The sequence below is a fragment of the Haliotis rubra genome, unplaced genomic scaffold, assembly GCF_003918875.1.
Source record: "Haliotis rubra isolate DU_JTF1 unplaced genomic scaffold, ASM391887v1 Scf141, whole genome shotgun sequence".
Lineage (NCBI taxonomy): Eukaryota > Metazoa > Mollusca > Gastropoda > Lepetellida > Haliotidae > Haliotis > Haliotis rubra.
This window is the reverse complement of record NW_025765348.1, coordinates 86,037-113,731: the sequence shown is the minus strand read 5'-3', so window position 1 is coordinate 113,731 and position 27,695 is coordinate 86,037. Positions and strand designations below refer to the sequence as shown.

Below are 27,695 nucleotides of genomic sequence, written 5' to 3'. Positions count from 1 at the left end.
TCGAACTGATTCACGAGTCGAATCGGGTTCCTCTGGCCGCATTCGTTTCGTGACTCAAATAGGTTCACCAGGACGAACCGCTTCACATTCCCGACTCAATTCACCTCAACAGGTGTTTCCGCTCGACTCACCACAGCGCTTTGATTGATTCGAACCGCTCACACGGCCGAAGCCAGCCGAACCGCTCACATGGCCGAAGCCGCTCACACAGCCGAACCGCTCACACGGCCGAGCCGCTCACCAGTACATCTTCAATGGGTTCACCTGACCGAACTGATTCACGAATCAAATGGGTTCACCTGACCGAACTGATTCACGCATCAAGGGGTTCACCAGGACTAACGGGTTCACATTCCCACTCAGTTCACCTCAACATAGGTTTCAGTTCGACACACCATCATCAGCTTTGATTCCCAGAGTCGCTCAGTCTCGCTTCTGGTCGAGGTGGTTGGCCATTTCGATCCGGGTTCACCTAGCCGTAAGGTGTGTTTTCGCCAGAGTGATTCTCGAAGTCGGTCTCATTCACTTTAGGTGAATCAGGATATCCCGCCTTGTCAGTCTAGACTCAGTAGCGTAATTTTGCGACACTGTAACAATATTTACTTCCTCGATCCCCAATCGCCATGTTCCTGGAGCAAACGCTGTCGGAATGTGCTCCCCTTATTAAGGACGCTTTTAGAGCATGTAGACATACTTGCTCCCGATGGCTGGCAGACAGAGCTCGCTACACTTCAACAGTTGATCACCCGACAAACCCCCGCTTTTAACGACCGGTATTAACTGCTCGTCCGTCCGCAGTTTCCCATGTCGAACGGTGATAATTTTATGGGCTTATCATTAGATGTCTCTCGGTTCCGCCATCAAAACGCTTCTGTGTTGCCAGTTGACTCACACATCCGATCTACTTTGCCAAATCGCCAACCGATTCGCCAATAATCAATCGGTTCGCCATATACGTAATGGATTCACCAGACCTAATTCGCTTAGCCATACCGAATGGATTCACCACACCCAATCGGTTCGCCATACCGAAGGGATTCACCATTACACCCAATCGGTTCGCCATACCGAATGGATTCACCACACCCAATCGCTCGCCATACCGTAATGGTTTCACCAGACCGTATTCATCAAATTGCCAAACCGTTCACCACGCCGAATCGGTTCGCCATACCAAATGGATTCACCAGACCGAACCGATTCGCCACAATCAATCGGTTCGGTTCGCCATACACTAATGGATTCACCAGATCAACCGCTTTCGCCACCGCATGTGAATAACGACATTGACTCAGTTTGCCATAATATTAAGACTGTTTCTTATCGCCAAACAGTTCACATCATCGATTCAATTCACAGCAACGTAAACGATTCACCTCGGCCGAACATTTCACCTCGCCACTGGTTCATCTGAGCGCTCTAGATCTCTCCATCAGCTGAGATCATTTAACCGTTCGATTACCGAACCGATCCAGATCAGTCACGCATTCAGATCACATCGACTGATTCAGATCACGCCAACTTTCCGCTCACCACCCTGAACTGATTTACCAGCCGCTCAGATCGCTTCACCAGGTCGAAAAGCTCCCTATCGCCGAACCAGTTCACCTGGCCGCTCAAGATCAATGTACAGAGGTAGTAGCTATGTGCTTCACCATGCCGATTTGATTTACATGTGTTGTTAGTAGCGCAGTCATCTAGAGATATCACGCCGCACTTGACGCCTGGCGATCCCAGTTCTCAAGAGTCCTCCGCGGACCGAGCTCATCTCATTCCAGATTTAATCTACCATCCGATCTTCACTTTTGATGAATGATTCGGTTCAACGATTCTACCCTTCGTGTAGATATCAGTTCTGCAACCACCGATATGGCATAACTAGATACGCTTTATGCAGCCAGGAATACTCTACGACGCCCGATGAGTCTTGTTACTACAGACTACTCGTAACAGCTTGTTTGTGTATCCCTTTGGTGCAATTGTTGCAGACGGCTCGCCATCTTCAGCCCCTTTGTTTTACATGTTAAGCAAGTTTCTGGACAGATAACAAATGGATGAAGTTCTTGGCGCATGGTACCGCACTGTTTTGTCAAATAGCCAGCATAGCTCAGCCCGAATTTATGGGTTATGATCGCCCGTTAACCAAAGACCAGGTTGTCCGTGATTTTTGTCACCGTGGTGTAACGCTTGCAAATGGCGGACTACTGTTTGTTTACCGGAATTTTGATGATTAGAGTGACTATGAAGTGCCCTTGCAGAATTCTCTTGGTCCCACTTAATCGGATACCAAGTCCAGCCTATAAATGCAAGTAACAACTAACGCCGCCATTCCCCGATAAGAGTGACTGTGTCGGATTTTGACAGCCAGTCGAGAGACTGCTTATTGAGGGTGACGGACAGAAACACCCGCGGAACGGTTTGCCTAGTCAAGCACCGAAGTTCAGAGGTCACTGCATTATGCAAGGATTGTCACCAGGCAGCGCCATCTACTACCTATATCACTCCACCTGGCGACAATTATTTTGTTCGCCAAAAGAAACGCTCCTGAGGTCACCGATCCTACTTAATTTCTACAATTTGTTTATAATGTGAACGCTCCTGTAGATTGACTGACAATCTCCATGCTAACATACTACATTGAGCACTCCGCCAGAACTGACGAGTTGTTCGAATTTATTGAACGCTCTTATATCAGGAGATATCTTTTGTCAGAGGCAAGAGTGGTTAGACCTCTCATTTCCCTCGACTCCGCGCATGGCCGTGGGTAGCCTAGTGGTTAAAGCGCTGACTGGCCACGCCAAGACCCCGTTCGATCCCCACATGGGCACAATGTGTTCAGCCCATTTCTGGTGCCCCCGCCGATTTTGCTGGATTATTGCTAAAGGCGTGTAAAACTAAACTCAGTCAGTCAGTCAGTCCTCGACCTGTGAGACGCTTTACCTTCACATCCGGATACATCCAGACTATTGGAAGTATCTTCGATTTACTTTTATGGGGCCCTTGATACCAATGGAGGATCCTGCTGTATGGGCATATGCGCAGCCCCGCGGGTTTTTACTCAGATAGCCATTCTGTTAACCAGCTACCTGCATTGTCGGCTGACAATTGACAACAATATCGACGACTGTGTTCAAGCCCAGCAGGATCCAGTCGCCCTTCCTTTCCACAGACAGTTCATCATCGGTTGCTCACGCAATTAGGATGGCTGCTAAATTCGAGCAATCAGGGGTAACACCGACCCGCTGTTTCTTCTTATTGGGACAATATTCAACACGCCAGGTCATGATGTTTGTGCCCTAGGAGAGGTGGGACAAGATTCAGTGCAACGCACCACTAGTGTTGGTCCAACCCACACCTTTTCGCCAGTGGCAGAAGTTACTAGGGTGGTTGGCGCCGCACAAGTGCTGACTGACAGGGCCAGCTGCAGCTTGCCCTCTTCAGATGGTTCTGTGCCCATACATCGGGACCACAACCCCAGGGAGTTGATTCGCCTTCCGCGACAACTACATTCAGTCTTTCGCTGGTGGCTCAACAAGTGGAATGTTTGTGTTGGAGTCTCTAGGGTGCCCTTCATACCGACTCAACACCTATTCGCTGGCACATCTTGCAAGCTGGGGCCACTTTCTCCATCAAGTGGCCTAGCAGTGGTCATCAGGAGAAAGGGCCCTTCATCACAACTAATTGGAATTCAGCATTGTCATTATCGCCTGTTCGCACTTGGGACAACCATCAGCTTCAGCAGATGATCACCAGTTGTTATGCATCGCTTCTGCTTTGTGTACAATCTGAATAAAATTCTGAATTTTATTTCTGATTTGTGTCTTCGATTCTTCTGGGACTTGTGAGTTTCCGATTCAATTACCCTTTCACTTCCACGGACGGTGTCTGTGGGGTTGTGTCAAGCAGGGCTGGCCCGATACTGGTCGCCAGACCTTGGAAATCGTGGTAATGCGACTGTTTACACTCGCTAAGCTGCGCCCTTTCACTTTCATGAAGGTAGTGACTGAACACCACATTGCTCGGGAATCCCGGTCCCTGGAGCACTTGTGTTTAGTAAGTCAATGGGTTCGAACTGACCATTGCAGGTCTCGCTTTGAGACGCTGGAGGGTCGCCACCTCACTTACTGTCCTCTGCTCCACGGATTTATTACGCCAGTAAAGTGAGTCATTCCCCGGCGTTACACTTCAGAAGGCTACCTTTAAAGCATCGCAAGAGCCGCCTGGCGTAAGAGACTGTTTATACCCTTGTCTACTGCTTCCAAGCGGAAGTCTCTCGCGACAACACTCTCATATTGGCTACGAAGCTACAATACTACGAGCCTACACTTTTGCCGGTTTGCCACCACCCACACGCAGTCAACCCTCATGAAACCAGGGCATTGGTTTCTACTATGGCGCTGCATAGCAACTGCTCGCTAACCGCCATAATGGAGGGTTGTTTTGGCGATCTGACACAGTATTTTCGCCTCATTACCTCAGAGATGTGTCGGTGACGGATATTCAAGGCCTTCATCAGTTTGGACCATTCGCCCTGCCCAGCAGTTATCAGCGCACAACATCGCAGATAATGAACTTCCTTGTGCTCCGATGCTATATGGATCCCACTGTGCAGTTGATCCCAAGTCGCGATCGCTTCTGCTTGTGTACAATCTGAATAAATCTGAAATACTTTTTCTGATTTACGCCTTCCGGGATTTAGATTTCTCCTCTCATTTGTTTGAGACTACAGAGAGTCGCCACCTCACTTACTGTCCTCTGCTCCACGGAGTAATTAAGTCAGTGAAGTGAGTCCTCCCGAAGTGTTACACTTCGTGAGCGCTCATGCTCCTAAGTGCCTATACACATCTATGTGATCTTATTGTGGTAAGTAATGGAAGTCATAAGATGATGTTGTGGTACTGAACGCTAAAATTGTGAGTTTTACCGATTCAATTTCTCTTTCACCCTCCTCGACGGTGTCTGTGGGGGTTGTTTCAAGCAGGGCTGGCCCGATACTAGTCGCTAGACTTTTATTACGGGGTACCTTTGGAAATCGCGGGCGATGCGACTGATTACACTCGCTAAGCTACGCCCTTTCACTTTGTGAAGGTAGTGACTGAACACCACATTGCTCGGGAATCCCGGTCCCTGGGAGCAATTGTGCTTAGTAAGTCAATGGGTTCGAACTAACCCTCGCGACGTAGTAACTTGGTAGTTATTGGCCTACCTTGTAGTTGCTTCCCACGGTTGTTTGGGCATAACACTTAGCTGTTATCGCTGAATTTCGGTAATCTATGACCCACCTTCCTACCGTGGATAAGTGCAAGTCGTGAGATAGGATAAGTTTAAAATTTGAAAATTTTAACTATAAATTGTATATTTATATACTTATCCTATCTCACGCGATAAAGTCCCTCCCTACCTCCCCACTACATAGATTACCACCGCTCCGTTTTGTCCTTTTATGGCTCCAAGATCGAGAATGAGTATGTGAGGTGATCACGGTGAGGACTGCGCGATGCCTCGCGGCTGTCATGGACTAGTGAGCACGACTGACACAGAAGGCACGCACAGCACGGAGAGGGGCAAGGTAGGCCTTGGAGCAAAGTTTTAATTGCTTCCACTCATGGTCGAATGAAGAGAGAGAGGTGCAAGTCGTGAGATAGGATAAGTATATAAATATACAATTTATAGTTAAAATTTTTATATGCATATTTAGGTAGCACCTTCAAACGATGTGTCATGTTAAGCCTGTTGTGTTGAGATGGTGTACAATGTGTGTTGACAGCTATGCAGACAGCTTTGAGGTAGTCACCCTGGGTGACAGCGACTTTGATGACGACGCGAGCGTTGACAGTTTCGAGGATGTCATCATGCCAAGTGAGCTGGATCCCTACCGCACCAAGCGCTGTCCATGTGACTGTCACAAAGACCCTAACGATATCAAGCTGCACAAACGCATACGGCATTGCTTTAACTGTTGTCTCAAGGTATGTAATGAAGTCTATGAAGGTGCACTTAATTTATATCCTTGGTTACACCAACTTTACAGTATAAACATATTAATTGGGGTGTATACTTCCCAGGGAGGTGAGAATGAAATTTGAGTGTCCATGGATTCATCAACTATTAGTGCTGGTATTGGCATACAACCTGCGATACGATACAATTCTAAAAATTTAGTCACGACGATATATTGCCAAAGTATTGTGCACTGAAGCTGCGATACGATACGAATCCTGATACAAGGGTGGCGATGCGATACATATCTTTATTTCTAACACCAACTATAAAACACCTTAAGATTAAAACAGAACCATTTTAAAGTATTTCGTCAAATTCCACCAGCTTGTTTCAATGTTCATTCGGACATGAGATAATTAAGTTTATACACGGACTCTGTGAATATTTATAAAATGCGAGCGCTATGTTTGACACAGTTTCTGATGCAAGAATTTCGTGAAACTTATGAAGGGAAAGTAAGTATGCAAAATAATTTTAATCATCAAACAAAAGTAAGCCTTTCTTGACAGATATCGCGATTCGGCAATAATCAAAGTAAAACATCGATGTATCATGGCCCATTAGAAGTATCGTATCGGGATATACGACAATGTAAAACTTTTGCATCGATTCACTATATCGGCGGCCCGTGGATCGATGCATATTGATGAACCGTCACACCACTATCAACTATTGTAATATTTCAGTGTTTTGAGTGTGCTTTTGAGTGGAATTTGGTGCATTGTAAATTTACATTTTATTATTTACTGAAGCTGAAGCTGTTTCCCTACAGTACACAGTTCAATGGAAGTCTCATTCTGTTTGTCTATACACTAGTGATGACCCTCGGTGTTCCCAGAAGTGTTTGAAGGGGGGAGTGGGTTTAGCCTAGTAGTTACAGTGTTAGGTAGTCACCCCGAAGACAAGGGTTTGATGTAAGTTAATAGAGAAATTCTCTGTTTTGTTATTGGTTGCAAGAACTAATGTGAAGACCTTAGATTGAACCCTGAACATTGTACAAAAAGCAAGGTAATCTGTTGCAGGTGATTGACGGGAAGCTGTACTTCCAACCCAGCAGCAAGAAGCTGCATCCAGCTGAAGTGGTTGTCCATGAAGCTGTGCCCCCATCCCCACAAACCACCACCCCGGAGTTGGAGGACGACCAGACAGCAGACAAGGAGAACCACAACTGTCTCAGTGGTCGGCCCTCCATCGTGTCCCCTTCAGTCAGTCACTCCTCGCCAGCCAGGGCAAAGAAGATCAAGGTGAGAGTCTCCGGCTGTATCGGAAACCAGGGCTCAGTGTCATAGAGATATTGGCTGTGACTGTTTTAACATTACCATGGGCATACCCATGAAAGTCCGGGTTAGAATTGATCTTCAGTAACCCATGCTTGTCGTAAGAGGCGACTAACGGGATCGGGTGGTCAGGCTCGCTGACTTGGTTAACACATGTCATTGTATCCCAATTACGTAGATCGATGCTCATGCTGTTGATCACTGGATTGTCTGGTCCAGACTCGATTATTTACGGACCGCCGCTATATAGCTGGAATATTGCTGAGTGCGACGTAAAACTAAACTCACTCACTCAGTCACTATGGGCAGTAGTGTGGCCTAGTTGTTAAGTATTCCGTCATTAGTTAGTTTTGATTCCTCTCATGATACCATCATGTTATGTCATTATATATCAGGTACCATCTTCATGTATTGATTGGCATCACAAACACCCTAATGTCAGTTTCCGTGGTGACCAAATGTTGACTGGAACACCTGGTGTTCTCATGAATGTAAAACTGTACTCCTTAACTCTGATTGTAGTAAAACTATTTTCAGGCATCCCATTGTACATTATATCTGACAACTTGGAATTCATGACATATGAACCTGCCATTTCAGTTAAAAATCTGTCGTCAGAAGGCTGGCCAGAAGAGGTTTCTTTCCCTCAGTGAGTTAGGATCTTCTCCAGTAAAGAAGGAGCTGGAGCCAAGCTGCGACTCGGAAGGAACCTCTGACGTGGCAGGAAGTGCTGATGCTGACACAGGTGTCACGACAAGAACAAGGAAATCACGTGAAAAGAGTTCTGCTACACGGACGTCGGACTATGTTGTGAGTGTGCCCGATGACCTTGTCGCCAACCCTCCAGTGATCATGCAGGACCAGATTATGCAGGAGGATCAGAACGGTGACTCCCAGAGTCTTGCAACATCTAACCCTGTCATGGTCACATCCTTTAGTGCCGTGTTCACCTCTAGTGCTGCAATTACAACTGTGTGTCCCAGTGTTCCGACCCTGGTCCCCCAAACAGTCACCACCCCCATAATCCAGGTTCCGGGGTCTGACAGACTCATTGGGACTACACTCAATACAACCAAGCCACCAGGGCAGACAGGTGGATTTGTGAAACTCTCTCCATCAAAGGGTCCCTCTAGTCCTAATGTCACACAGATCTCCATTGGAGTGACTCAGTCGTCTGGGAGATCAAGTGGAACTGTGAAAAGTGCAAAAACATTAACAATTGGTTCCTCAATCTCAGCACTGTCTGGGTCAGTGAGGGAGCATAAGATTCCCAGGGAAGCACCATCATTAACAAATACTGAGGCAGTAAGAGCCAAAGGGGCTGTAAGTTTCCCTAATCTGATGGCAGTTGGAGTATCTCATACCGATGCCATCACACTTAACAGTGGCAAACAGATGCCCACACCGACAGCATCTGCAACCAACACTGCATCACAAGTCCGAGCCTGCGATGGTGGAAGTGTGTCTGGAACAGGCTTTGGGATGTCCATTCTGGAGATGTTTGATGGCCCCTCTATGCAAGGGGATGCATCACAGAGTTGTATGTCTGACATTCTTGCCAAGGCAATGAAGACAGCAGAGATAAGTAGAAGTGATGCAGACATATCAATGTCCATGGACTTCATGAACAATTTCATGGCAGCAAATTTCAAAACATTTGGATCAAGAAATAATTCCCCAGTAAAATGTATGCCTGTTTTAAGTGAAGCGACCCAACAGGGTGTAATAACATTGAAGGAACATTTAGTCAGAGCTGGCATCATCCACAAGCCAGATGACCTTCAAGGTGGTACAGGTATTTCCCAGTGTAATCAGCCAGAACCTATTGTTGGACAGTCAGGTGGACTGGGGAACTCTGTAACAACAGTTGCTGGAATACCAGTGACGCTGGTGCAACCTCTCAGTACAGAATGCAGTGGCACAGGGGCAGAGTCCCTTCCACTTGGAATGTCCAGTAATGTGGGTAAACAGCAGACTCTTGGAGTGTCCAGTGTGTCATCTCTAAATCCTCCAGTGTTGAAAACCTGCACTGTGGGTGAACCCAGTGTACAAGCGAGCCAGGCAGCACTGTCCAGAGAAGCATGTGCTGTTGTAGAGGGTGATGGTGTTTGGGGGACACGCCAGGCTCCAACGGAGGGGAGAGACGGTGTTGCACAACTGGGGGCAGTGGGTAGTAGGACAACAGTACCTGTTTCAGAGGAACCGATGGAGTGGGAGGAAGAAGAGGAGACTGAGGTGGAATGGACAAAGTGAGTTGAAATTGTTTTTCAGTAGAATTTGAAGGTTATGAATTCAGAAAGATATGTGTGTTTGTTGTTTTAGCCTCTCTGTGCAATGTTTCAGTTGTATGATAGTAGATATAACCATAAGAGTTTGGAGTAAACATTCCTGTGAACAATAATATGAGCCAAGCATGATGACATCGGCCAAATTACCGATCCATTTAGTCACTCATTACGACCAAGCGTAGGTTGCTAGGCACCAGTTCTAACCCAGAATCCCAATAGGTTCGCTGATTTAGTTGCCTCTTACACTTATTCTGGGAACATATTGGGTCAGGATAGGTCTTTTAAGAAATGGCACTTTTTGTTTTAATGTGCGATTAGTTTCGATTACAGGCTGCCGCCACATAGCTGGAAAATTGTGGTGCAGCATTCACTTTAGCCTAAACATATCTGCTATGATGTTGTCAACAGTTTCTACTCAAGTTTTGGGACTGTGGGGTAGCCTAGTGGTTAAAGCATTTGCTGGTCATTGTACCCTTTTTATTGTACCCTTTTTCTACTCAAATTTTGGGACATGGGGGGAACAAAGTGTTAAGCCCATGTCAAAGTGTAAGCCCATGTCTGGTGTCCCCGCCATGATATTGCTGGAATATTGCTAAAAGTGGCATAAAACCATACTCACTCACCCACTCGACTCAAATTTGCATCAAACAGATCTTGACAATCTTTTACCAAACAAGTCTTACAAGCTTTCATTAAGCAATGTTCTTGCACTGAAGTATTCAAGATATGTTGTTTTGTGGCAGTGGGGTAGCCTATTGGTTATTGTTTTCACTCATGTTCAATTCTCCTCATGGGTACAATGTGTGAAGCCCATTTCTAGTGTCACCAGCTGTGTTATTGCTGGAATATTATACTGCTAAAAGTGACATTTATTTTTCCTTATCCTGACTCATGCTCTTTTTGCTTGTCTTCTTCTTCTTGCGAACATAGTGGAACACTTGTATCTCCCTAATTGAAGCTCCCTTCAATGTAAAATCACTAATTAGTACACCACGAGTTACCTCCCTTCCACAAGCGCGGGAACGAGAGCGCCACCTCTACCCATGTGCCTCACTCTCTCCTTCTTCGCCCAGTGAGCTGGACGAGAGCTTCTGTGTGTCTCCGACACACTATATCCTTGGATTATATTTAGTTAGTTACCTCGTGATAGACATCTATAGAGGTTTAGCTAGTATCCTTCAACAATTATATATTGATATTTAGTCGGTTTCTACTGTTTATTCACGGACGCCATGTTTGTTCTGTGGATTACGTTGATGAAAATTCTGTACTGTTGCAGATTACGTTTTTTTATTCTGCTGCTGATCCGCGATTTAATATGCCCTAGTTGTACTCGCGCCATGTTCATTTTATTCACGTGGCAGTTGCGGTACTAATTTATCCAATTCTGCCTTTAATAAATAAATACTTTATGTTTGAGACGCAGCAGATAGGTCAATGATGCAGAGTCTAGCCATGACTGATACACCTGAACCCTCGCCAGTCTACTGCTGTTGGTCGACCCTCCCCGCCTGGTATTCCGCTAGAGTGGTGGAGAGGCGTGGGACGTAGTCCGCCGCCTCCTAGAAGCGTCCTGCTTCCCCAGACATCCCATCGTCGCAGCCGAAGACTAGAGGGCTTCTACTGCATCTCAACGCAGACTTCACACCCCCAGGGCAGCGTCGACCTCTGAGGGGAAATCAACGAAGTCTACTAGAACTTTCTCAGCCGAGATTGTTCCCGTCGCAGATTTGGGCCTGTATGATGATCAGCCGATCATCATACCTGATGTACATCAAAAGAATGACCGATGTCGGCAACAGTGATGTCAGCGCAGATCAACATGCAGCCTGATGTTCTAAGGCTGATATTCGATGATCTTCCTGAGGGTCCCGTCGCTACCAACACGACCTCTGAGGGGAAATCAACGAAGTCTACTAGGACTTTCTCAACCGAGATTGTTCCAGCCGCTGAACTGGGCCTCTACGATGATCAACCGATCATCATCCCCGGCGTACGCCACAAGAAGCGACCAGTGACATCAGCAGAGATCGCCATGCAGCCTGATGTCTCTACACTGATGTCAGACGACTTCCTGAGGGCTCAGCAGCTGTCATCGCGAGAGAGGGCACCCACCACTTCGTCGCAGACCATCCCAGACGAGCTGTTGCGGCAGATCATGACCATGATGGAGGGCCACTACAGACGGGAGAAGCAGCCAGCCCAGGGCCTGAGCAACGCAGACAACACCCCAGAGGCACCCCCAGTCAGCGTAGCAGCCACGACGAAGCAGCCTTCGAGAAGGAAGTCACAGACCACCTCGACGAAGGACTCAGATGTACAGTCTTCGCGAAGACGGGAGAGATCGTCACCGTCCTCGGCCTCATCCTCAGATGCGGACTCAAGGTCATCCCATAGACGCAGATCACCTAGACGATCTCCACGCCGTTCACCACGACGATCTCCACGTACATCACCACGTCGATCACCTCGCAGGTCACCACACAAGTCGGCAGCGTCACCCGACATAGAGATAGCAGCACACAGGTCACCATCAGAAGAGCATCAACCTCTCATCACCGATGCTGGTACAGAAGATGATGGAGACATCATCTTCTCAGACGCTGAGATAAGATATTGGATGGTAAACAACCTAGATTTATCTTCACCGTCCAAGAGTGGCAACTCAGCGCAGACATACCTGATGAAGGAAGACGATGTAGACGCCGCCACCCTACCTCCGATCGACTGATGATTGCCGCGGTGCCACAGAATGTGGACACAGCCTACCATAAAGGCATGTAAGTTCAAACGCCAGAGGCGTATGTTCTTTGGCCTTAATAGATCTAGAACGATCAATGAGATTCTTATCACCAGATTTCGTGACACGACTTCTGAAGATGATAGCATGATCTACTCGCTCTACTTATGCAGAACCAGCAAGAACCACACCCTGTATGAAGCTAACGCCATATATTGATCGGACTCTAGACACTTCGATAAGGAAGTCCCAGGTCGCCTCCGCGGAAGCGAACTAGAGCCTCACCAGTTACAAGGGACGTCACGGAGGAGTAGCGCTTCGCCGACCCCACATCCTGTTGAACACAGAGGTCGTTCACGAAGCAAGCATGAGTCAGGATAAGTATAAAATATCAATTTTTACTCTAAAAATTACATATATATATACTGATCGGGCTCTGACTCGATACCTTCGCGAAGGTCGCGAAGGCTAAGTGGCTCCAAGTCTGCTTCACCCAGAAGATCTAGAAGGGATACTTCGAGAGCTTCGTGAAGTCTCCGTCGTTCACCGAGGAAGTATCCTCCAAGGTCTCCATATACTAGCCACTCTCATATATAGCTACTCGTCAGTCCGTTCAAGACATCGCATAAAGTGTCTATCAACTGGGGTGGTGGGGTAGCCTAGTGGTTAAAGCGTTGGCTCGTCACGCCGAAGACCCGGGTTCGATTCCCCACATGGGCACAATGTGTTAAGCCCATTTCTGGTGTCCCCCGCCGTGATATTGCTGGAATATTGCTAAAAGCGGCGTAAAACTAAACTCAGTCAGTCAGTCAGTCTATCAACTGTATGCCATATGCCGTCTATAAGCCTACGCGAAGACAATTGCACAGGCTATTTACAACACAGAACGTCGCTATATTAATTAGTCAACGACGTTTCATAGATATTCACAGAAATCAACTTTCCGTATAGATTGCTAGAATATACTATCCCACACTACGATACGATTATCTACATGCGTGTGACCATTACGCAGATCTGCAGACAATTCAATATCGAAATTGAACAGCAACCTGTTACAGCGAGTATAACTCATAATCGTCAACGTTTCTGAGAAGTAATATGTACAACAAGTTCAGCTTTAATTCTACAATTATGACGATACATTCATGTATACAGTCTACAAGCTGACAACTTGCAAGTTTATTGTACCTTTATATAAGGAAGTCGGAATTATATTCAAAACTGAAGTTACTTTCACGACAGCCAGGAAAATAACCTACCCAGCATTAATATTACAGAGCGCAGGTATTTCGCCGGAGGTTTCGCTGGCGTTTACCATTAACCCTCGAAACACGGGTCACCGGGTAACTTCGAAAGTTACGGTGAAGACCGACGCATTATGCTAATATAAACGACGGCAAGATTTTATACAAGGTTTTTCCTGCTACACCGGTGACATCACAGCTGGTATTCTACAGAATCAAAATGCCTTGTTCTGATTGGACCGCGATGGACAACGACCCACGAGAGGTCGGTCTTAGTTCACAGTTCAAGACTCACGCTACAAGTGACAACTATATATCAGTGAACGAAAGCAAGCCTCCTTACAGTCCAGTTAATCTGAACCTTCATGATTGGGCTGCTTTTTCAGGTTAGAGACCTCCCCTGTCAAGTTAGGACGAGGCACGGCAGTCAGGCGATTTTACATAAAGTTCAACGAGGACAGACACACCTGGTTGTGCACCTACATCGCCAAGGACTTCGCAAGAGCGGATTTACCTAGACGACGGAATACAAGTGGATCTAAATCCACAGCGCCTCAGTCTACAACTGAATTTCATCATCAAACTACTAACACAACTAGATGGTTAGTAAACCTACTTAAGCTTTCTGATTGGAGGATTAAACGAAGTTTCACGCCCAACTTCGATCTGTATATAGTGTTCCAACACCTCACAAGTGAGGTTTATGAACACGCCTGGATGACATACTTGGACTTCATGATACGATGATTCTATCACGATGGCCAGCAAGAGCACTGTAAATTTATCTCCACCGAACCAAACAGGAGGGAAAAATGCATCAGATTATTTCCTCTATATTCAAGTTACGCAGACTGAAGTCTCATGTACTACCATCTCCTTGGATCAGAACTGTCATACTATGTGCCTACAAGACTGATGGACCCGATCCGGACCTCCATGAGCTTCTAATACTCATGATATTAGAGCTAACTTCTACAATTGATCTACACAAATGTTATTTGAAATTATGGAGGGGTTATTTCTGGAGATCCGATATGGTGGTTGCCAACCATTATCTGAGAGATATCACCGCCAAGGACGCCTCAGGTATCCACCAATTCGGGTTCCAGGGTCCTCGCACAACAGTTGACAGTTCCTCGGAGAAGATAAGTCAATCTTACAGATTTCTACTTATCTTATAACAGTACTAAATAGCTACATGCTATATATAATTTGCTTAAGTTCTTTTTTATCATCACAGTACTATGATTATTACATCATACAATATAAGTTAACAACTCTACAGAGTTTGTTATTATATATTTACCTTAAGTTAATCATATCTTAAGCGTAGTACTATGGTTGCATTATAAATGCATTAGCTAATAAACTCTACAGAGTTTTTGGCTATTATATACGTAGCTTAAGTTAATTATATCTTAAGCATAGTACTATACACATATTGTAAAAATTATATTAGCTTACAAACTCTACGGAGTTTTTTGCTATTATATAGGTAGCTTAAGCTTATTCATATCTTAAGCTCAGTACTATGTTTATATCATATAAGTATATTAGCTAACAAACTCTAAAGAGGTTTTTGCTAATTGGCTTAAGTTTCATCATATCTTAAGCATTATGGTTACATTATAACATGTATTAGCTAACAAACTCTACGGAGTTTTTGCTATTATATATGTAACTTAAGCTTATTCATATCTTAAGCACAGTACTATGTTTATATCATATAGGTATATTAGCTATCAAACTCTAAAAGAGTTTTGCTATTATATATTTGGCTTAAGTTTCATCATATTTTAAGCTTTATGGTTACATTATAACGTATTAGCTAACAAACTCTACGGAGTTTTTGCTATTATATATGTAGCTTAAGGTTTCCTTCATATCTTAAGCTCAATACTATATTTATATCATATAAGTATATTAGCTAACAAAACTCTAAAAAGTTTTTGTTATTATATATTTAGCTTAAGTTCATCATATCTTAAGCAGTATGGTTACATTATAAAATGTATTAGCTAACAAACTCTACGGAGTTTTGCTTTTATATATATAGCTTAAGTTTAATCATATCTTAAGCTCAGTACTATGTTTTTTAACATAAAAGTATATTAGTTAAAAAACTCTAAGGAGTTTTTGTTATATACATTTAGCTTAAGTCTAATCATATCTTAAGCTTAATACTATGGTAACAATATAAGTCTATTAGCTAATAAACTCTACAGAGGTTTTGGCTATTGTATATGTAGCTTAAGTTAATTATATCTTAAGCACAGTACTATACTCATATTGTAAAATATATTAGCTAACAAACTCTACAGAGTTTGCTATTATATATGTAGCTAAAGCTTATTCATATCTTAAGCTCATATCATATAAGTATATTAGCTAACAAACTCTAAAGAGTTTTGTTATTATATAATTAGCTTAAGTTTAAGCATATCTTAAGCTTAGTACTATGTTTATATCTTAAAGTAATTTAGCTAACAAACTCTAAGGAGTTTATACTAGCACTTTAACAAGCTTTTAAGTCTATTAGTCTTAAGCATTGTATTAATGTTATATATACTTTATCATAATAAGTACATTGTAATAAGTACATTGTAATAACCTTTATATGGCAGCTGATAAGTTAGCAGCAGGAATTCATCAGTTCAGTGCCTTTATGAAGTTCCCATAGGGTTATTACAATCATCACAGTTCAAATCACTAATTATTAAAATCCAAAGTATTATATATTCCCACCTCCTTTTTCCAGAGGATTCTACAAGCAAAAGAGATGAGTCAGGATAAGGAAAAATATGTAATTTTTAGAGTAAAATTGATATTTTATACTTATCCTGACTCATGAGGTAAGCCCTCCCATCCTCCCCACATAACACTTTGGATTTCCCTGTAAATTCAAATGTTGGGCTCAGTATATGAGGAGAGAGTGAGGCACATGGGTAGAGGTGGCGCCCTCGTTCCCGCGCTTGTGGAAGGGAGGTAACTCGTGGTGTACTAATTAGTGATTTTACATTGAAGGGAGCTTCAATTAGGGAGATACAAGTGTTCCACTATGTTCGCAAGAAGAAGAAGACAAGCAAAAAGAGCATGAGTCAGGATAAGTATAAAATATCAATTTTACTCTAAAAATTACATTATTAGGAGACTGGCTAACAGTCTGGTGAACAGAGTGGGATGTCTAGTTTGATAATCTGGTCAACATGGCTGCATCACCAAAGTTGGTTTTATGAGTGGAGTTTTTATCCTCATTATTGTTGACTGTGGCATGGTATCTCAGTGGCCTAGCACCAGAAAACCAGCACAAGTCTGCCCTAGTACAAGCAACCACACAGATAGGTTGTCGTATAGCCCAATTTCACCACTTCATCTCTTCACACACTGTGATTTTACTGTTTCTTTCAGGGACATGGACAAAGTTTGCCTCGAGATGTGTAAGAAGAGTGGTCCTGGTGATGATACGTTTGCACAAGTTGCAGAGAAACTCAAACTTGTCACCCCGAATGAGGTAGATTTGATTAAACAAATTGGCTGCATGCAGGATGTTGCTGAAATGTCACTTATTTATTACATTTTACCAGGATACAAAACAAAACATTCACTGAGTCTTTCCTCTTGTTGATGGAAAAGTATAGATAAATGAAATCAAGTTGTTTGTTTTTTGTCCTTTGACCTGGCTATCACTGAATATATTATGACCAAATTGAATGCAATCATAGATCCCATTCATGGGTTCAAGGATCTCAACATATGTATATATGTACTTTTGTCATAGAATAAGGTGAAAATGATTCAGAGATCAGTTCAACTTTGTTAAATCGCAGAAATTCACTTGTTGCAGGTTGCAGCGAGATTTCAGAAGCTGATGATACTTCTGTCAGGACTGGAGAGTGAGGATGACAGCGAGCAGGATGACTGAGACCGTGATCAAGTCAGAAATTCTGAATTCTCAATGTTGACAAAAAAGAGCACTTTGTATTCAACTTGTATTTCAGCATTACACAGTACATATAATGGGAACTGTCAAGGACCATTGGGGTCCTCCTTGGATGCCTCCATTTAGACTACTGGAAATTGTTGATCTTGTGTTTGTTGGCAAGATTTTGCCAAATGTTAATGTTTTGGTTCATGTTGGCTTTGCTTTGATGAGTTCAATAAGTTCAGCATTTCCTGGAATGAAGTGCTGCTGAGTTTGAAAACATGTTGACCACAGCTATCCTTACAATCTGTTATTGTAAGTAGTCTTGAGGATGGGAACACAATCTGAAGTTGGTCTGAATGATGACCAGCACCTGTTCATGTTACAGCACGTTACATCTTGCTGTTCCTCATGATGTGTACAGTATGTACATAACATTGTATAGAATACCTTTATGGCATTGTAAGGATGCTGTTGTCAATAAATACTCGTTTCACACAGATCTAAACATGTCCTTTTGTTTGTTGACGTACATGTTTTGGAAGACATAATGACAGCTGTTCGAAATTAATGCCTGCTCGACCGTCCAGGATGGGTTATTTTCAACACGGACTGACAGATTCTCAAATTCACCTGCCCGACTGTCGGGTTAAAATTTAGACATGTATACTATGAATATATTTTGTGAGCAGGTAAGTTTTGGTCAGGGGTGGCAAGTCTTACATCTAACCAGCCCTGTGTTCTGGCTGAAATTTTTGGGAGTTTCATACCGTGATAATGACTCTACACAGCATATAGTTTCCACAGTAAGTTTGTGATGTGATATTATACTGTCTCGATTATCCAATATCTTGTCATCCACTGTACAGAGAACTGGAAACATTGACTAAAATCAATTAACTATGTCTGGTTGCTGGATGGCCGCCTTCTATGCATTCATTTTGCTGTCATGATCGCTCCAAGTACTTCTGTTTAAGGTACGACCTCTTATCTTGTGCTTCTTTCAACTCATAATGAGGAATCTGTGAAGACAAAACAAGTATGAGAACAGGAAACCCGGACATCATGCAGAATTACAGACCTACATAAGAACTCATCTGGGTACAAAGCAGACTAGTGGCTTGTCTGTGTTTGGAATGGTGATCACCAATGGTATTTGTGTGATGCCTTGTCCTGATGATGGACAAACCATCTCACATCAGTCAACAATACTACAGCAGCCGGTTAATTATCAACAACCATAAAAACACAACCTAGTGCAGTGGATCTGTTCTTTCTCAGTCCCCCTTGGGATTGAACAGCTACGTAGTGAGTGAGTGAGTTTAGTTTTACGCCGCACTCAGCAATATTCCAGTTATATGGCGGCGGTCTATAAACAATTGAATCTGGACCAGACAGTCCAGTGATCATCAGCATGAGCATTGATCTGTGCAATTGGGAACCGATGACGTGTCTACCAAGTCAGCGAGCCTGACCACCCGATCCCGTTAGTCGCCTCTTACGACAAGCATGGGTTACTGAAGATCAATATTCTAACCCGGACCTTCACGGGTAGAACAGCTATGTAGCACAGAACTAACAGAACTGTTGCCGAGCTAACCATCTGGCCATTCATGCATACACATATACAGAATTCTGATAGTAGCTTGTGTCTGTGGTTATGTTACTGTCCTATCCGCTAATCGTTTTTTAAAGTGATTCATCCAAGATATACCTCCACTACTTGATATCCAAGTTTTCTGAGCTGCCTTGCTTTACACAGATAGTAACCAGACACATGCATCTCCACGTCTCCCTCAGGCCTCCTCAGTAGGTAGATGGCGTTGAAGGGGTACAGCAACACTGCCACTCTGCAACAACAGAGGACCAGGTATACACAATATAACACAAACGCTCCTTCTTTTGTTGTTTAACAGGAAACTCAACCTATACAGTGGCCTGTAAGTAATTTTATCTGGACCAAACAACATATGTTATATTTGGGATTACACTCTGAGGGTGTGGGTTCGAATCCCGGAGGGGACTCAACCCAACAAAAGTACTAGAATCTGTACTTTACTAAGAATGTGTAATCCCAAATATAACATATATGTTACATTTGACCACTTTCTAAATGGCATTGTGTATTTCATGGACCAAACAAAACAGTAATGGATGTGTCATTGTTATGTGGACCACCTGATCCATTTAGTACTATCATAAGCTGATCGGACCTGTTCAGATCTGGATTCCCAATGGGAGCTAAAAAACATGCACCTAGACCACAATATGAGTGACTTCCAAGCATTAACACACCCTGCAGGCAACATTTCTGGGTTCCTTTAATTATGCTCATGAGCATGCTGCCATGCTTCTCTAAGTCACAGTTGCATTACACTCAGTAATGTATGCAAATTCACTAAACATATCCTGGAAAATGGTAACCTAATTATGCCAGTGCCGCTGAAATATTGCCATGGCCCCAGAATCTGCTACACTTGCCTGATTGTAACCCTTGGTGTCTATCTACATAACGTAACATACATGATTGTGTAAATTAGCGAGTATTGTAATTGTGGCAGTTCAAGGACAAACACAAGGCTTTATCTGGGATTACACTAAACTTAGTGCCCATGGCAAGGAAAATGGAAAAAAACAATTTATTTTTTTAAAATTGGGATATTCCAAAAAGTTTTCCTTACTTAGACATTGTATTCTGTGTGTGTTATGGTAAACCAAACATTGATGCCCCTAACACCTAAACCGTCTTTAACGATATACAAGTTATTGCTTCATATCCATAACATTAGTTATAAATAGACATGTATAACATGATTTGGGAAATTCTGAGACATCTGATGCTGACTCGAGACTTATATCATCCTTGAATCACGTCTAGAACAACCCCGGCAACATCCGGGCGATCTAACTCAGGACCAGCCTGTGTCCCTCCCAGTTCTTCACCATGTTCAAATAGGCAGACAAGATTGCTGATTTGTCTCCAACATACTTCACATGTCCACTTTTGTTGGCTGCCGGAGTGATCCATTCAGCTACAGGTATTGGGTTCCCCCCTCAGAATCAAGTCGCAGTTCAATATCTGAAAAACCAAGTTGACTCTACAGGAAAATGACCGAAAATCAACAGGATGACCCTGCATACACTGTTATCCCCTACATGTATACATGTTGGTCAACAGCAAATAACCAATCATCAACAAGTAAACAAATAAGGTCTTTTTGCCAGACTTTCAGTAGGTCAGTTTTCCAGTCCACAAATGTCGCAGGCACGCATTTTCTTAAAGTTTTTTTATCCCACGTGACAGTCCTTAAAAAGCAGTGTTAAACATTGAACATACGCTCTTCATATATACGATGTGATCATTCACTGCTTGTACACTATTGATGTTGTAGACAGTCGGTGGAATGTACTCACCAGGGGTATTGTAATGTGAAAGGAGAGTGCCAAGATGCACATACTCTCTCCCACCAAGAATATCAGAATACAAGCACATCAGTTCATTTGTTATGTCTTCTCTTTCTGCTTTCTTCTGGGTTTGCTTTTGTTGAACAGACTCATACTTCCTGCACTGAAAGCATAATAAACATAGGAATACAGTATTCAATCGTAATTTTATCATCCAAAACTGTGTTCCACAGGAGATATTATTACTTTAGATCATAATAAGAGATATCATTTTTACAGCAGATTGTGTACAGTGCCCTGACAATGCTATGATGTCATGAAAATGCTTACGTCATAATGCTATGACATCGCTGCACTGCAAGTTGAATGACAGAACTGCGTTCAGAGATGTACATTTTTTCATTGAAACTAAAGAAGAGTGATTTTTGATGATAAATAGAATTTCACCCTCGTGTCTTTTGACATAAAATATAACAACACTCGTTGATAAAAGTAAAATATCCTCAGCATGTCTCGGATATTTGTACCTTTATCAACTCATGGTGATATATTTGATATCAAAAGACACTCCGGTGAGATTCTCTATGTTACTATCACGCATGTGGATACAGAAGACAAATCGTCATGCACACATGCACAGAACAAATTGTCACTTATCAGAAGTCAGAAGTTTGCTCTTAATTAAACTTTTAGATGTTTTGTGCTTATATAGAGTTGGTTCCCTTGAGCATGCTGGAAATGTCTGGATTTGCCCTCACAATCCCTGCACTTGTGGGTTTCACCAAAGTGGTAAAGGTCAGAAACCAGCATCACTTCCATTCACATTAAACTGACACCGGGGGGTGGTGAATTAGCCTAGCGCCAAAGGCCCGGGTTTGATACACCAGATGGGTACAAAGTGTGAAGCCCATTTCTGGTGTCCCCTGCTGTGATATTGCTGGAATACAGCTAAAAGCTGCGTAAAACCATACTCACTCACTAAACTGACACAGATATTTCTGGAATACTGTTCAGATTGGCTTCCCATGGAAGTTGTGTGTCCAGATGAATAGCATCACAATATTAGAGGGCGTTTCTAATACTCTCTACTTAGAAATTGAAACAGATGCAAAATGCAGAGAGAATTAACTGTAAGCAAGTTGAACACTAGTCCTGCCATATCACAGTGTGTCAACTTAATGTAGAGGTTGGTTGATTGTTTAATGCCACACTCAGCAATATTCCAGCTGTATGGCAGTGGTCTGTAAATAATCGAATTTGGACCTGACAATCCATTGATAAACAACATGAGCAATGATCTACGCAACTGGGATACGATGATATGTGTCAACCAAGTCAGAGAGCCTGACCATCCGTTCCTCTTAGTCGCCTTTCACGACAAGCATGTGTGCTGAAGACCAATTTTAACACGGATCTTTACTGGTGTAATGTGGAGGACAATCTCAACATGCTCAAAGTGATGCAGGTCTCAAGATGTTAACAGCTAGGTATTCTGTTAACACTTGAGACTGACAGACCAAGAAACACAATCAGGGGATTCTAGGACCTGAACGAACAATCACTGGTTCCTGGCTCATGTAAGGAACACAATTTTGCACAGAAATTTGCAGTGCCTGAAACATGTTAAATGACAAAACATAATTCCACACTAGGGATGTCACGATACATCGATACATCGATACTTTTTCTAAGACTATAAAATTATCGATTCATTCAACACTGTATCAATATTTAGTTTTGAAAGGATTATTTTTCATGCACAAAGATGGGAAATTAGAACTTTCTAATCTCTGAGAATCTAAAATGTTGATCTTTTCATGCACAATTATGAAATATTAATTTTCAAAATGTAACTAAATTTACGTAATAATGCAGCTTAAAATAGGTATCACCGCGTGGATAAGATAGGTATCGTGATAATGACATTGAATTGTGACATGGGTATTGTGATACGTACCGATTCATGAAACTTATGTATCGTGACATCCCTACTCCACATTAATTCTGTCTGTGACCATATGATATTGTTAACATACCCTGCCAAGAGCAATCTGTCCAGGGTCATCTAGGAACGGTCCAGTATAGTGGGGAACTTCGATCTTCACGCTCTCGGACACGTGGTACAGGTTCTGCCCAATGTGAATCTGATCTGGGTACAGAGACCAGGCAATACATTCTCACTCATAAATATCTGAGAGACGACATATCATCTACTTACGAGACAGCATGAACAAATGTGACACATTCAGCAAGATAGCATGTGCAAACATCTAATGCTCAGACTGCTCTTACAACAAACATTAGGCACAGGAAAACTACTCTGCCAGACAAACAAGGAACACTTATGCCACAGACTACCATTACTTAAGAAAATGTACAAAAAGCAGCTATTACACTGGAATATAAATTTATGGATTGTAATTTTGGAAACTTTCTTAAAAATTGTGCCACCTTATTGGAAACACCAAGAGCATATTTCTTAAAGGACTTCCAAGCTCTTAACACGTTTTCTGAAACCCACAAAATTGTCTACCATGCTACAACATAACACTGTGAGGGTTCTAGTCTGACTAGATCTTTAGCAACCTATACATGTTGCATGAGGCCATTGAATGGATTAAACACTACACTGTAGTGGTGGTCCGATTAATTGAAATAATCGAAGATTGGTTGCAGTGACTAAACAACCAAGCAATCGATCATGTTTTCTCATTATCAAACACAAACAACTCTGGAACACTTTTTGCATTAACAATATTTTTCACAAGGTTGGTTTTGTCTGTAACATTTCATGAGCACTACAAGCTCATTCCAAGTCATGATTGAATTTATCTTAAAGACCCCAAGAAATTTATGTTCTTAACATACTAGTCATCCTTTAAAGATGTGAAATTTGCGTGAAAAAAACCCCAAGGAACTACATGTTTTTTCTTTATGTTTTTGTACAAACAAAAATAACCAAGAAAATGATGCTAACCGATTATTTTCGATGATTGATAGGTTGCAATGAACCAGTCATCAATTATGAGATTTTAACCAATTCCCAACACTACTACTCTGTTCCATGGTTGACTGTGTGAAGGATGCACGTGTGTCTTCATGCTCTAATGATGCGGGATGTTGTTCATCATATCAATCACTGGTTTGTTTCACCCATATTTGATTATTTAAAGGTTGTCTTTCAGTGGCATTTAGAAGTTGTACATAGATGTCCAAGATATTTTTATGGATTAAACTTCTTTTTTATTCACTGATGAAGGGACCTGGAATAGTCCCGAAACATCGTGAGGGAAATAAAAAACAAGTTTAATCAATAAAAATATCTGTGATATTTAAAGGTTGCTGTCATATACTGTAATATTGCCGTGTTCGGTGTTAACTAACACACAAATACCAAGACAAGAAGACTCACACTGGCATCCTTCTGTACTGCTGAAAAGTTGACCAATCAACCCCAGGGGGTAGAATCCATCTAAAGACATTCCACGTAGACAAGCTACAAATGATGGCATAAAGGTTCTTATCTCAATGGCACGCCTTGTGGAAGACAACTCAGATACTATTTTCTCAAAGGCTTCTCTTCTTTCTTGAACTGGGAACGATAACCTGCCTACCATCGAGCAAAACTTGGCCAGATCCTTTAGGCGCCAACTTCCTAGATCTTCTTTTAACAGAATTGTACACAATTCCTGAATCATATCTGCAGATATATCATTAAGATGTTCGTAAAGATGAACAATGTTTATCAGAGTGCTGTGGTGGGTGTTTTGCATACGGGCTTGAAGCACAGGCTGGAGATCTATTAATGTCTGGTATCTATCGGGTACAGCAAATATCATTCTTCTGTGAGTGTACCTCCGAAGATACTTGAGAAGAGCTGTTAGGGAAACATCATCAAGTTCATTCACAATTCCCCCTGATAAATCAATGATCTTGTTTAAAAGCTGTTTATTCGGACAATACCACTCTGATTTGAAAAGGCCTAAACAAATGATGCCAATAGTTTGGGCATTAAACTCAGACAGCCTTGCCGAAATTATTTCAACAAGTAACAACAACGTGTATCTGGACATTTTTCGGTAGAGGGACACGTGGTACATGAGAACAACAAGGTCTCCGTGAGACAGTTCGTGAATATTTATCTGCATGTGGTTGAAAAATGACTTCATGAATTGGCTTACACTGTAACTTAGTCGAAAATGGTAGTGAAAGTCTGCAGCTAAGAAATATTTCTTTAAATCCCATTCTGAATGCCTTTTCTGGAATTCCTTCTGAAATATGCTTGCAATCTCTAGGCGAAGGACTCGTGGCTCTCCAGTGATGCAGTCTCGAAATGGATATTTTATGATGTTTCTCATACATTGTAACAATGTACTTTCATTCATGACAGGTAATTCTCTTGTTAAGTATTTCGACAGTTCACGCATTGACTTTATCATAGAATCCATGTCTTGATTTCTTGTCACTTCTAACAAATGTCTCACATGCTCAGATATTACTTGACTAGCACTGTTTGTATTTTCGCAATGTTCATTTGCCAAACCCTTGGAATGCAAAATTGCATCTGGATGCTGTCGAGAATCCTTTGGACAACCAGACAGAAAATAATCCCAGAACTCAGACTGTTCCAAGTAAAGATGATAGTACTCGTTTTCAAATTCTCGAATTTTGGCAACTGTCTTGCCAGTGACCTGTAACCCATGTGTGGTGATGAAATCTGCCACAGGGCCTGGCTGCTTGAACGGAGCTGTGTGAAGATGGGAGCCCGTTTTAGAGCTGTGACCAATCCCAGATGAGGCTGACGAGGAATAGCGGGAGAGTTGGAGGTATTCAAACTTGCATCTGGACCCGTACAGGCTCCAAGCTCTCCTGAATGCTTGGCCATACCAGCATGTCAACTTGAATAAAGATGACACCCTCATGTCCACATGTTACTGTTCATCTGAAACATAAAACATCTGTCATGATTCACTGGATCTACCATTTACCAGGTAATCAATAATCTGTTGAAGAATGGATACACCTTCCGAGATATGGAGTAGTGTTGGGAATTGGTTAAAATCTCATAATTGATGATTGGTTCATTACAACCGATCAAGCATCGAAAATAATTGGTTAGCGCCATTTATGAAATGCGTTAATGCACAAAAATAAGGTGTTTTTTGGCAAAATTTCACATCTTCAAAGGATGACTAGTACGTTAGGAACATAAATTAACATAACATACTGTTAATGAAAACAAGTGTTCCACAATTGTTTGTGTTCGATTATGAGAAAACATGATCGATTGCTTGGTCGTTTAGTCACTGCGACCAATCTTCGATTATTTCAATTAATTGGACAACCACTAATATGGAGACATTCACTTTGTGAACTGAGACACAGTGTGGTTTTGCCGAGAACTGCAATGCGGTTCCATACAGTCAAGACATGGTGATACAGGGTCGTGTCTTGACTGTGTTGGACCTCATCACGGCTGTCGGCTAAGTGCAGTTGCACCCACCATGTTTACTTTTGGTCTTACTGACATCACATCTATAAATATACAAAATGTTTAGTGTGCTTTCCCTACCACAACTCTGGACCCATGTGTGTATATTACAGGTGCTAGGATGCGGTGATGCCTTGATATGATACGTATCCCCATAAAATGGGTGTGATACAATTTATATCAAGATACAGTACTTTCATTTCATACGTGCATATTCCCTCCCATTTTGCATGTGAATCTTGTCAGATTTTAGACAGTAACAATGGGCTATTGTAAGGAAAAACATATAAGCTTGGGGCACTGTACAGATTCTGCTATTCATAGCCAACCAGTAAATACAAGAGAATCGGCATGAACTGGTACTAATGAACACTTTCTGTTGTAATGAATCATATGTGTTGCGTTATAGGAGTTGTAAATCGATGTATTATGGGAGTCCTATGGCGATATAAAAATTAAATGTATCATTCATGACACTAAACCACCAGTGTGTATATCATGTATATTCTTGGACAAATATTATTCATTAGCATGATGAGTGAGTGAGTGAGTTTAGTTTTATGCCGCACTCAGCAATATTCCAGCTATATGGCGGTGGTCTGTGAGTAATCGAGTCTGGACCAGACAATCCAGTGATCAACGGCATGCATGAGCATCGATTTGCGCAATTGGGAACCGATGACATGTGTCAACCAAGTCAGCAAGCCTGACCACCCGATCCCGTTAGTCGCCTCTTACGACATGCATGGGTTACTGAGGCTACAGACCGTAATGACGATCACCATTCGTACAAACAGGGGCCATATAAGATATTTATTAAATGGTCTCTGGTACAACTCAGCTGATGTGCTCGTCATAACGACATGCAGCATCCTAGTGCCTACCAAAATGAGAATGGTACGTGATATTTGACTCCCTCTCCTTGAAATACACACGCTTCTTTAGGCTAGATTTCGTCTACGAAACACGATTTCTTAGACACGTTCATTCCGCAATGACTTCCAACAGAGGAACCCAGTCAGAATCCTCGTGGCCGGCATGGCTAAGCTCGACTGCAGTGTGTGTACTTCAGTCGGCTCTTTAGGGGCACCAAAGAGCAATACAGGAACGATGTTTTGAGCTAGAGGTTTTCGTCTAAACTAGTTGTCGCAAATTACAGCGCACTATTTCGTAGCGCACCCTGACTGCAAGCTTAATCTCCAGACAGTGGTATCACGAACTTGTCACGCGCTGTTGGGAGCTTGAATAAACCCTATTTCTCGCAATGACGATCATCATACATCAGAGTTCATGGCATTGATTGACTGATTATTGCTAAAAGT

At 42.5% G+C, this 27,695-nt stretch overlaps 2 protein-coding genes across 3 annotated transcripts; one reads left to right on the top strand and one right to left on the bottom strand.

Annotated features, from left to right (window-relative positions):
• Positions 1-5,731: 5,731 nt before the first annotated feature.
• On the top strand, positions 5,732-17,979 carry LOC124268975. The gene is made up of 6 exons (XM_046704002.1): positions 5,732-5,969; positions 7,026-7,247; positions 7,881-9,255; positions 9,286-9,529; positions 16,964-17,066; positions 17,400-17,979. Exons 1-6 carry the CDS (start codon positions 5,754-5,756, stop codon positions 17,475-17,477), a joined length of 2,238 nt encoding a protein of 745 aa, XP_046559958.1. The 5' UTR covers positions 5,732-5,753; the 3' UTR covers positions 17,478-17,979.
• LOC124268976 lies at positions 17,104-27,495 on the bottom strand. Of its 2 annotated transcripts, none has more exons than XM_046704003.1 (7): positions 27,258-27,495; positions 24,295-25,824; positions 22,919-23,031; positions 20,892-21,045; positions 20,467-20,556; positions 19,192-19,327; positions 17,104-18,499 (listed from the first exon to the last, which is right to left on the bottom strand). In XM_046704003.1, exons 2-5 carry the CDS (start codon positions 25,802-25,804, stop codon positions 20,510-20,512), a joined length of 1,824 nt encoding a protein of 607 aa, XP_046559959.1. In that variant the 5' UTR covers positions 25,805-25,824; positions 27,258-27,495; the 3' UTR covers positions 17,104-18,499; positions 19,192-19,327; positions 20,467-20,509. The 2 variants fall into 2 exon arrangements, with proteins under 2 accessions (XP_046559959.1, XP_046559960.1); XM_046704004.1 differs by having other exon boundaries at positions 27,309-27,495.
• Positions 27,496-27,695: the final 200 nt, after the last annotated feature.